General features: G+C 37.7%; 1 protein-coding gene across 9 annotated transcripts in view; it reads left to right on the top strand.

Moving 5' to 3' along the window:
• The window catches only part of CEP112 (centrosomal protein 112), a 401,294-nt gene that overhangs the window by 258,110 nt on the left and 130,791 nt on the right, over window positions 1-12,393 (top strand). For 4 of the 9 annotated variants that reach the window (XR_007412846.1, XM_049113963.1, XM_049113965.1 and 1 more), the window contains one exon: window positions 9,915-10,070. The exons of 3 other annotated variants lie outside the window; for them this stretch is intronic. Coding sequence is in view for 4 of the 6 variants with exons in the window: in XM_049113963.1 (XP_048969920.1) it covers window positions 9,915-10,070 (156 nt within the window). In the remaining 2 variants the exon portion in view is untranslated. Of the gene's footprint in view, window positions 1-9,914; window positions 10,085-12,393 lie in introns of all 9 variants that reach the window. 2 more of the 9 variants (XR_007412847.1, XM_049113966.1) reach the window with 1 other exon arrangement.

The following is a 12,393-nucleotide window of genomic DNA, read 5'->3' as shown; positions in this document are numbered from 1 at the left end:
AATATTCATCTCTTTTGATGTGGTAGTCTATTCTTGGTTAGCATAACATAAATACCAAAACCCAAAAAAGGTATCCCTCTGAGAACAGTTTAATCTCAGAAATCTGTTACATTTCTATATATTAATAATGAAGCAGCAGGAAGAGAAATTAAGAATTTAATCCCATTTACAACTGGACCAAAAATAAGATACCTAGGAATAAGCCTAACCAAAAAAGTGAAATACCTCTGCTCAGAAAACTATAGAACACTGATGAAAAAAATTGAAGATGACACAAAGAAATGGAAAGACATTCCATGTTCATAGATTGGAAGACCAAATATCATTAAAATGTCTATACTTCCCAAAGCAATCTACAGATTTAATGCAATCCTTACCAAATAACAGCATTTTCCGCAGAACTAGAACAAAAAACCCTGAAGTTTATATGAAACCACAAAAGGCCTGAATAGCCAAAGCAGTTTTGAAAAAGAAGAGCAAAGCTGGAGGTATCACAGTTCCAGACTTCAAGTTATATTACAAATCTATACTAATCAAAACAGTATAGTACTAACACAGAAATGGACACATGGATCAAAAGAACAGAATAAAAAACCCAGAAATAAACTCACAATCATATGGTTAATTAATCTTCAACAAAGGAGGAAAGAATATCAAATGGGAAAAAGACAGTCTCTTCCCAGTGTTGGGAAAACTGGTCAGCTATATGCAAAAGAAGAAATTGGATCGCTTTCTTACACCATACACGAAAATAAACTCAAAATGAATTGACCTGAGGAGCACCTGGGTGATTCAGTCAGTTAAGCATTGACTCATGATTTCAGCTTAGGTCATGATCTCAGGGTCATGATATTGAGTCCTGCATTGGGCTCTTTGTTCAGCGTGGAGTCTACTGGAGATTCCACTTAAGATTCCCTCTGCCCCTCCCCCAGCTCACACGTGCTCTCTCTCTCTCTCTCTCTCTCTCTCTCAAATGAATAAATAAAATCTTTTTAAAAAATAGATTGACCTGAAAGCATAAAAATCCTAGAAAAGAGCACAGGCATCTCCCACCTGTCAAAATCCCACCTGCTAAAATAAAATACACAAGAAACAGGTGTTGGTGAGGATGTGGATAAAGGGGAACCCTGGTGCACTATTGGTGGGAATGCAAACTGGTGCAGCCACTGTGGAAGACAGTATGGTGGGTACTCAGAAAGTTAAAAATAGGACTACCCTATGATCCAGTAGTCATACTATCTGGTATTTCATCCCAAAATACAAAAACATGAATTCAAGGGAATACATGCACTCCTGTGTTTATAGCAGCATTATTACAATTGCCAAGATATGGAAGCAGTCCAAGTATCCATCAATAGATGAATGAAGAAAGAAGATGTGGTATATATACAATGGAATATTATTCAGCCATAAAAAGAATGGAAATCAGGCATGCCTGGATGGCTCAGTGGTTGGGCATCTGCCTTCAGCTCAGGGCATGATCCTGGAGTCCCGGAATCAGATCCCTCATCAGGCTCCCTGCATGGAGCCTGCTTCTCCCTCTGCCTGTGTCTCTGCCTCTCTCTCTCTGTGTCTCATGCATAAGTAAATAAAATCTTTAAAAAAAAAATGAAATCTTGCCATTTGCAACAATATGGATGGAGCTATAGAAAAAAAAAAGTCAGTGAGAGAAACACAAATACCATATTATTTCACTAAAATGTGGACTTTAAGAAACAAAACAAGCAAAGTTAGAATAAGAGAGAGAAACCAAGAAACAGACTCAACTATAGAGAACAAATTGATGGTTACCAGAGGGGACAGGAATAGGGGGATGGGTAAAACATGGAGATTAAGGAATGCACTTGTCATGATGAACACTGGGCAGTATGGAAGTGTTGAATAAGTCTACTGTACACCTAAAATTAATACAACACTATGTTAATGACACTGGAATTAAAATTAATAAAGAAGTCAATAAACAAAGAAATAGAAGAAGAATGGATGCTGAGGGACAGTTAGCAGACAATGGCACACTCTTAACACTTTCAGCATTTGGTGCCAATTTCGTGTATAGCAGTCCTAGACACTTGGTGTAGGCAGATATTCCTGCCTCCTCAGAGTTCACATTCTAGCAAGAGAGACAAATAACAAGCAGTTAACATGCCACATAATTAATGTACATAGAATTTTTAAAAAGTGTCTAAGTGCTACTGAAAGAGAAATGATAGAAAAGAGTAAAGGAGACTGGAGTACCAGAGTTGGGGCCATTTAAATGGTGTGATCAGAGTTGGCCTCGTTGAGGTCAGCAAAGGAGTTGAATCAGCCATGTGGATTATCTGGAGGAAAACATTTCTAATGGAGTGAACAGCCAGTGCAAAGACCAAACAAGAGCATGGCTGGCATGGTTAAGGACCAGCAGGAAAGCCAGCATGGGGAGAAGAAAGTAGATAGGGAGAGAGAGTAGGAAATGAATTTTGAGGAATCCCAAGGGTCCTGAGCACATAGGGCTTTTGAGGCAGTTGTAAGGACTTTAACTCAGAGTAATGGAAGAACATCAGGGCATTGTGCCAAGGAGTGATATGATCCAACTTAGACTTGAAAAGATCATTCTGGCAGCGTGAGGACAAAGGTGGGAAACCCATTAGAAGGGCGCTGTGGTACTCCAAGGGAGAGATTATGGGGGCCTGGAGCAGAGTGGCGCCAGTGGAGGTGGTCAGATTCTGAATATATTTTAAAGATGGAGCCAACACAGCTTCTTGACAAATTTGATTTGGGATGTGAGACCAAGAAAAAAGGAAGTCATAGATACATTTACACACCGGAAAAATGCAAATATGCTAGTTCATTTCTCTGTGGAATGGGATTATAAGTGATTTTTAAATTGTATTGTTCAGTTTTTCTAAATGTTCTCTGTTCTAACCATGTCGTAGTCCTAACAGGGACATACAAATCACCCCCTGGTTATATTGTTGCCCTGCCCCGAGCCCTAGGACATCTTCAACCTGCTTCCCCATTCTGCCCTGAGAGACCAGAGTCACAAAGAAAATAATGTCCTAACCCTTCAGGCCTAGTATTACATTAGCTGCTGTCAGAAACCAAACAGTGTGATTGTGATGTCACCAGCCCCTCCTCAGCCATGCCGGTGAGGTTGGGATGTTCTCTGATGCTCCTGCCCCTGGCCCAGGTCATCTTCCTATCAGGGCAGGGAAGCTGTGCCCTCATTAGCTTCAGAAAAAAGCAGAAATTTTGCCTGCCTGACGTCAGCCTGCTCATAGGGCTCTCATTTTTGCTTCTGCAACCTTAATGAATGCCGAAGGAAATGTGGGCTTCCCTGATTTCAGATCACTCGCCTCCCAGAAAAGCCCAGCTCAGGGTCTGATAGGGAGGAAAGGAGAAGCTCATAGTGGCCCCGAGGCAGAGCAGGCTGGTAGTCTGAGGCCCCTGAGGGACACAGGACCATCTGGCCTCAAAGAGAAGAAGGTAAGATTGAGACACTCTCTGCCTGAGACAGGGATCTTTCTAAAAAACACAGATCTCAGGGGCGCTGAGCTGGCTCAGTGGGTAGAGCATGCAACTCCTGATCTCAGGGTTGTGAGCTCAGTTGAGTTCCATGTTGGGCAGCACAGCTTACTTTTTAAAAAGGGAAAAAAAAATCTTGTGGCTGGGCTGGTTTAGGCACTGGCAGTATAAAAACAGCCTCTCCCTTCAGAGAGATACCCTCTAATGGGGGCAAGGATAATGGGACAAAGGACCCTGTGATTACAGTGAACTGAAATCAGAGCCATTGTCTGGATCTGTTGGCCAGCACGCCTTGAAAAACTCCCAAGAAGTCTGGGTGGAAGGGTAGGGACCGGGCAGGACCTTGTGGAAAGGTAAAGTGTGAGCTAATGGCATTTCCCTCTCTTGTTTACAAGCCTGCAAAGTGTCATTACCCACAGCAAAGTGAAGTTGCCACAGCTCCTGAGCTTCCTGGCCAGGGATGTGCATAATTGCATTTCTCCTCTCCTACCTTTCCCCTTTTTTTCTTCTCATTTATTTTAATTAATATAATTTTTCAATGTACAGTTCAGTGCCATTAAGTACATTTAAATTGTTGTGAAACCATCACCACCATCTCCAGAATTCTTTCATCTTGTAAAACCTGAACTGTCCCCATGAAACACTAACTCCTTATTTCTCTCCCCAACCCTGGCCCCTGGCAACCAGGGTTCTACATTGTTTCTATGTATTTGATGGCTCTAGGTACCTCATGTGACTGGAATCAAACAGTATTTATCTTTTCGTGACTGCCATATTTCACTTAGCATCATGTCTTCAACGTTTATCCATGTTGTAGCCTGTGTCAGAGTTTCCTTTTTTTAAAAAAGGCTGAATATATTCCATTGTTTGTATACACCACATTTTATCTATTCATCTCCCCCATGGACAGTTGGGTTGCTTCTACTTTTTGGCTATTGTGACTAATTCTCCTTTGAATATGGGTGTGCAAATATCAATCTGAGCTTCTGCCTTCAGTTATTTTGGGTATAATATCTAGTATGGAATTGCTGGACTATATGGTAATTCTATTTTTACTTTTTTGAGGAATTCTCCATGCTATTTATCATATCTGGTGCACAATTTACATTCCCACCAGCAGTACACAAGGGTTCCAATTTCTCCACATCATTGCCAACACTTGATTTTGGTTTGTTTGTTTTCTCTTTATGATTGCCATCATAATGAGTATGAAGCGGTATCATCTTCTACCTTTCTTAACTGTCACCCCCACCACAGACACAATCTGTGCTGTGCTCACCCCAGAAGACTCCCTTTTCCCCCAGATAGGCTGTAAGCATTCTCCTTTCATGGTTTTACATGTGTTTTTTCTCTCTGCCTGGAAGACCTGGGGAACTCATCATCCTCATTCAAAAATGTTACCTGCCCTTGCCTTATTCCTTCTTACACCAACTCCAGAAGGAATCAGGCTCTTTCTTTTATCAGAAATCTTCTTTTTAAAACATTTTTAATCAAGATATAATTTTCATACAAACGATGATCAGTTATGCAACATTGACAAGCCATCACCACAATCAAGATAAACAACTATTCCATCACCTCAAATACTCCTCTAGGCCCTTTGTGTCAATCCCACTTCCTCTTACTCTGATTCCTGGAAACCACTATTTTCCGTGACTATTAGATTTGCCTTTTCTGGAATATCATATAAATGAATCATTCAGTATGTAGCCTTTTCAATCTGGTTTCTTTCCCTTTAGTGTAATGCATTTGAGATTCATTCATGTTCTTATGTGTAGCAATAGTCCTTTCTTTTTTATTATCAATAATGTTCCATTGGATGGATGTACCAAAGTTTGTCCATTCTCCATGGAGAAATATTTGGGTGGTTAAACATTCAGATAAGGGTTTTGTGTGAACATAAATTTTTCATTCCACTTGGGTAAATAACAAAGAGTGGGATTGTATGTACTCTATCTTTAAGCTTTAGAAACTCCAAACTGTTTTCCAAATTGGCTATATCATTTTGCATTTCTATCAAAAATACATATAAGTTCTAGTTGCTCTGTATCCTCACCAGCACCTGATAACTGTTGAATTTGTGACATCATTTTAGCCTTCCTAACAGGTGTATCTCATTGCATGTGTATTTCCCTATAATAACTAATAATGTTGAACATCTTTTCATGTATGTATCATTTGAGTATCTTTCTTGGTAAACTATCTGAATGTTTATCCAATTTTGTATCCAGTTTTTTCTTTTTTAAAGATTTTATTTATTCATGAGAGACAGAGAGAGAGAGAGAGAGAGAGAGAGAGAGACAGGCAGAGGAAGAAGCAGGCTCCATGCAGGAAGCCGGACATGGGACTCGATCCTGGGTCTCCAGGTCCTGGGCTGAAGGTGGCGCTAAACCGCTGAGCCACTCAGGCTGCCCCAGTTTTGTTTTTTTTTGTTTTTTTCTTTTTATTGAATTTTGATAGTTCTTTTTATAATCTGGATACAAATCCTTTATAAAAGATATGATTTGCAAACACTTTTCACAGTCAGTGGCTTAACTTCTCATCTTTTAGCAATGTCTTTCAGAGAGTAGGGATTCCTAATTTTTTATGAAGTCCAATTTATCAGTTTGTTCTTTTATAGATCATGCTTTTGGTGTCATAGCTAAGAAATCTGTGCTTAGCCTAAAGTCACAAAGATGTTCTCCTGTTTTCTTCTAGAAGTTTTAAGTTTTATATTTAGATCTGTCGTCCATTTTGAGTCAGATTTTATGAATGGTACAAGGTACAGATTGAGATTCAGTTGTTTCAGCATTATTTATTTAAAAAACTATCTCTGTTAAATGGCATTTGCCGCTTTTTGAAAATCAGTTGACCATAAATATGTAGTGTGCTACTGGACTTTCTAATTTTGTACAATTTATATACTATACGTAACTGTTCTCATCTAATAATGCCACAGTGGGTTTTTTAAAAATATTTTATTTGTTTGTTTGTTTGTTTTAGAGAGAGGGCTCGCGAGCAGGGCAGAGAAGTAGCAGAGGGGGAGGGAGAGGGAGGGGGAAAGACTCTCAAGCAGAATCCATGCTGAGCATGGAGCCCGATGCAGGACTGGATCTCAGGACTCTGAAATCATAACCTGAGCTGAAACCAAGAATCAGATGCTGAACTGACTGAGCCCCTCACCTCACAGGTGCCCCACACAGTGTCTTAATGATTGTAGTCTTCTAGTCAGTCTAGGAGACAGGTGGTATGAGTTGTCCGACTTTGTTCTTTTTCAAAATTGTTTTGCCTGCAGTAGTTCCTTTGCTTTTCTTAGAATCAGCATAGTAATGTCTATACAAAATCCTGCTGGGATTTTTAAAAAACTGTGTAGTATCTATTTCTCAGTTTGGAAAGAAATGGAATCTTAATTATAATGAGTCTTCCAATCCATGACCATAGAACATTTTTTTTTAAAGATTTTATTTATTCATTCATGAGAGACACAGAGACAGAGAGAGGCAGAGACACAGGCAGAGGGAGAAGCAGGCTCCACGCAGGGAGCCCAATGCGGGACTTGATCCCAGGTCTCCAGGATCATGCCCTGGGCTGAAGGTGGTGCTAAACCGCTGAGCCACCCAGGCTGCCCGACCATAGAACATCTTTGCTGTTTATTTAGGTTTTCTTTCATTTCTTTCATCAGTCTTTATAGTTCTTAGCATATAGATGTGGCATTTATTTTGTTAGACTTACATCTAATCATTTAATGTTTTTAACTTGAATACCCAATTATTTGTTGCTAATGTTAGAAATACAAATAGACTTTTCTATATTAATCTTGTATCCTGTGACCTTTCTAAACTACTAGTTCTAGCCTCTCTTTTTATCGATTCTTTGGGATTTCTATATACTCAGGTAAGTACCTATTATTTAATAGTTTTACTTGTGAGAATTTTTTTTAATGAAGCCATCAAGATGTTTTATTTCTCAGTACTCTAACTAGCACAATTATTTTACTTGACTGGTGAATTTTGGAAAATGGCTTCTCGAAACAAACCTATCTTAAGAATCAAATGAGATCACACCAATGAGAAAATGCATGTAGGATGTGGAATCTCTTTAACTTCCATGTTTGAAATTGCATTCCCCTTAAAAATATTTTTTTTCTTTTTTCCCCTTAAAAACATTTTTAACTGGTTCATTACATCATTAGAGTGTATTTTGAACTTTATGTTTTGATTTACAACCAACTCACAAGTAACTTTTTGGGATATATATCTCATACGTGTGTGTGTGTGTGTGTGTGTGTGTGTATCTCATACATATATAGATATGTTAACAGATAGGAAGAATGAGAGAGCCTTCTCTTTATAGATATACCTGAGATATATGCCCAAAAAAGTTACTAATGGGTAACATACATATACATGGGTCCAGAATTAAAAATACACAAATTGACTCCAATAATAATATAGGCTGTATGTATCATTGCACTTATGACTAAAATGCTAGTTAACCAGCCAGGTGTAGAGTATTATATAATATTTTTTGTATTTTCCAGAATGTATTACACATTGTTATTGAAAAAAGAAAAGCTACATTTTTAAGTGTGTGCAGATGTGAGTTTTGGCTAACAGAAGTATTTTTAATATTCATCTATGGTATTTACTTGGCAAAGAAAATGGACATTTGTTCCCACTGCATGAATTTAACAGATCAGTAGACATCCTAGGGATACTCTAAGGAAGCAACCCTGGGTCATGGAAAATATCTCATAAAACATCAATATCTTTGAATCATATTTGTGACAGTTGCTTATGTTACTATACATTTCGTGTTATTATTGAATGAGGGATTTTAACGAGTCTTTAAATGAGCTTTTAAAGAGTTATAATTCAGGCCTATAATTCTATTAATTATTGCAATTCTAACATGGATGATGGCGTTTATTCAACCCAGACTATTTTGTTAGATTGAAAGAAGTATCATCCATTTTAGAGACTTCCTGAGACCAAGAAATTATTAGAATTGCCATACATAGTTTATAACGGATGGTCCTTTTTGTCCTATATTTGGTGTCAAATAGCACAAAGAGGGAGTAAATGGGTGATATGAACTTCCAAATCTCTAGTTTCCTTATTAACTTGTGGGTAAATGAGTCAACATATATTAACAAGCATTTACTATATACTTAGCTCAGTGCTAAGTCCCAAAAAGGAATGTAACTGTGTCCCTGCTTTCTGGAAGCTTTTATTGTTATAGTGATAATGAGAAATACAAGCACGAAAGAGCTTTTAAAACTATATAACTCTGTATAATAAATTCTAGATTAGGGTACAATGCTGGGAAATCTGAGAAGGTCTGTCGTATTCAGAGGATGTTTTATGGAGGAGGTGGCCCTTGAAGTACAATATTTGGATTGGCACTAGATATGAAGAATTTTCTGAGGCAGTCCAAGGGGATAAAATGGGAAGCCATGAGTTTAGAATGAATTGAGAGAATGTCAAACAGTAATTAGGAAAAGCTTACTTATAAAAAAGATGGACGGTGACTTTTTGAAACTTTTCCATATTAAAACTTTTTATTTACACTTACTGAAAAGTTGCAAAAATAGTGCAGAGAATTCCCATGCACTCTTCACCCGGCTTCCCCCATGTCAACATGTTATTTATCTACATTGCAACCAATAAAATGAGGAGATTCACATTAATAAAATAACTTTTTAACATTGGCAACCTGCATTTATTTTGGTAAATAACTGTAGGCCTTATTTGAATTACACCAGTTTTTTCACTAATGCTCCTTTTTTGTTGTTCTGGGATCTCCCACCACATTTACTTGCTCAACTTTTAGTCCTCTCCAGTCTATGACAGTTCCTCAATCTTCCCTTTTCTTTCTTGACCTTGACATTTTTGAAGAGTATTAGTTATCTTGTAGACTGTTCCTCACTTTGGGTTTGTCTGATGCTTTTTTGTGATTACGCTAACGTAATGCGTTTTTGGCAAGAATGCTACGGAAATGGTGTGCCTTTCTCAAATGCATTATATCAAGGGGTGCATGATACCGAAATGTCTTATTACTGGTGACATTGACATTGATCACTTGGTGAAGGTGGTATCTGTCAGGTTTCTCTGCTGTAAAGTCATCTTTTCTCCTTTGTAATATGTAAAAATATCTTGAGATACTTTGAGACTATGAAAATATTCTGCTTCTCCTCAGACTTGCATCCACTAATTTTGTCATCTATTGGTAATCTTGCCTGCAACACTATTATTATCTTTTTTTACTCAGTTCCTTTGAAGTTGTGGCATTTTCTGGCTTTAACTTAAGCAGAGGGTGGGTTTTTTTTTAATTTTTAGTTTTTCATATCTTTAGGAGAGAAAATACTGGAAGTCAAGGTGACTTTTTATTTTTTATTTTTTTTTAAATTATTTTATTTTATTTATTTATGATAGGCACACAGTGAGAGAGAGAGGCAGAGACATAGGCAGAGGGAGAAGCAGGCTCCATGCACTGGGAGCCCGACGTGGGATTCGATCCCGGGTCTCCAGGATCACGCCCTGGGCCAAAGGCAGGCGCTAAACCACTGCGCCACCCAGGGATCCCTCAAGGTGACTTTTTAAATGTAAGTTTTTTTAGAGTAAGGAATCAACTTTAGAGGAAAATAAAAGAAAAAAATAAGATGAAAGCAGAGGTAAGGCTTGTGAAAAAACAATGCATGGTACAAGGGTTTATATACCTAGAGAATGACCTCAATTTGACTCTGCATTTTCCAAGAACAAATGGAAAAGAGAGCATCATAATTAGAACAAGATTCGGTGCAACCAGACTTTAAAAATTAATTAGTTCAAGTTCTGGGGCACCTGGGTGGCTCAGTCAGTGAAGCGTCTGCCTTCTGCTCAAGTTGATCCCATGTCGGGCTCCCTGCTCATCGGGGAGACTGCTTCTCCCTCTTCCTCTGCCTTCTGCTCTGCCTGCTTGTACTCTGTCTTTCTCTTTCTGTCAAATATTAAATAAAAAAATCTTCTAAAAAATAATTAGTTCAAATTCCTGGAATTGAAATCTTTTTTTTTTTTTTTAAAGAAAGGAGAGAACTTTTTTTTTTTTTAAGTTTATTTATTTATGATAGCCACACAGAGAGAGGGAGAGAGGCAGAGACACAGGCAGAGAGAGAAACAGGCTCCATGCACCGGGAGCCCGACGTGGGATTCGATCCCGGGTCTCCAGGATCATGCCCTGGGCCAAAGGCAGGCGCTAAACCGCTGCGCCACCCAGGGATCCCGGAATTGAAATCTTTGGAGAAAAATTTCCTAGAGGCTCTCACAAAGAAATCAGTATATGATGTGGTTAACATCCTCAACAACAATCTCATGGAACATGACATTTTTATTCAGTATTTTCTTAAAATGGAGGGGGTGAGTAGTAGGTATTATATTGATTTCAACTTTTCTAAAAATGGAGAAACTGTTACCATGAGATATAACGTTATAAGAAGTCAATCTGATCTCCAGAAGTCCTTAGAAGGTTCATGAAGTTATTTTGGGATCAAGCAAATTACCAACCAGATAGTATTTACATGAACAAAAATTGAATCCCTGCTAGTCCACTGCTACTGTGCTAAATAACCAAAACCTTATTGCAACAGTATTTTCTCTGGAGTAGGAATCATTCAGTCTCAAACCATATAAAGATTAAATAGGGATGTCCCAGAATAGTCTTGTTATAAAATAGTCCCACAGTATTAACTTTGGGGAGACAGTTAACAAAATTGAGATTTGCTAAGCATTTGCCTTATTTGTTGTACTTCCTGAGAGATTTTTAAGTTTTACTTCTGATGATAATTTTATCCCTTGGAACTGAACACCGAGAAAGGATGTTAGAAAAGTAGCAAGGAAGAAGAAGAGTGAGTATGCACATGCTACTTAGCTTCTCTCTCGTTCATTTTCTATTTCTAAAGAGCTGAAACTGTTTAAGATTTTTGACATTGCCTTCAAATATGTGACTTTTGATCTGCAATGAAGTGTTGGCTAATTTTAACAAAAAAGCTTAAACAGGATTTAAATGACTGATTTATGCAAAGTAAATGCATGTGTACATTTAGAACAACGTTTAGTGAAGGAAAACTAAATGTGTAATTCTTTCATTGTATATCACATTAGGATCTGAATCTCTGGATTATTTTGAAAATTGCCATATCACTAGTATAATTCAGTTGAACTTCATATTCAAGTTAACTGTGCACTAGAAATGTATTAAATACAAGGATACAAAGAAAAGATAACATTGTTGACTAAGACCTAAAGAGTCACAATGTATTTTAACATAGATTTTTAAAAAAATTACAGGTTAGTCTATTTCCTGTACAATTTAACTGAGAATAAAATAGCCCCAACATAGTATCAGCTCAAATTAGATAAAGAGCTCACCCAGGGTCAGTGGACTATATTTGGCAGGATCTTTAGAAGTTCCATGTTATCTGCATTTATTAGGTTATAAACTGAAAATAAAATACTATAAAAGTTTCCAGTTAGAGTGTTTTGGCATGATTTTTAACTGCCCTGTGCCATCTTTTTAAAATGTGCCTTATATGGCTAAGGAATTAGACAGCATTTTAATCAAAAATCCAGATGTGAAGATCAGTGTTTGTTTGTTTTTTTTAAATACTCTGTAAGACCTTGGGAATAAAACCAAGTCAAAATTGGCCAATGCTAGAGACCCAGTCCTTACCACTCAGAAACTAGAAATAGCACAACTTTTGATAGACAATTCTTGGGGAAATCTTAGATTTTTAAAAATCACATGAGCAGAGATTTGCAGGAGCATGAAAGGAGTCTGATGTTGGCTTTGATCAGATCTTTCAAGAAGGAAAGGAGAAAGTTACTTGGGAAAACATTTTGTAATCTTTTTCAGTTAAATAACTTTTGTTCTTTTTAG

Source organism: Canis lupus, chromosome 9, assembly GCF_003254725.2.
Source record: "Canis lupus dingo isolate Sandy chromosome 9, ASM325472v2, whole genome shotgun sequence".
Lineage (NCBI taxonomy): Eukaryota > Metazoa > Chordata > Mammalia > Carnivora > Canidae > Canis > Canis lupus.
This window is presented reverse-complemented; position numbering and strand designations above follow the sequence as displayed.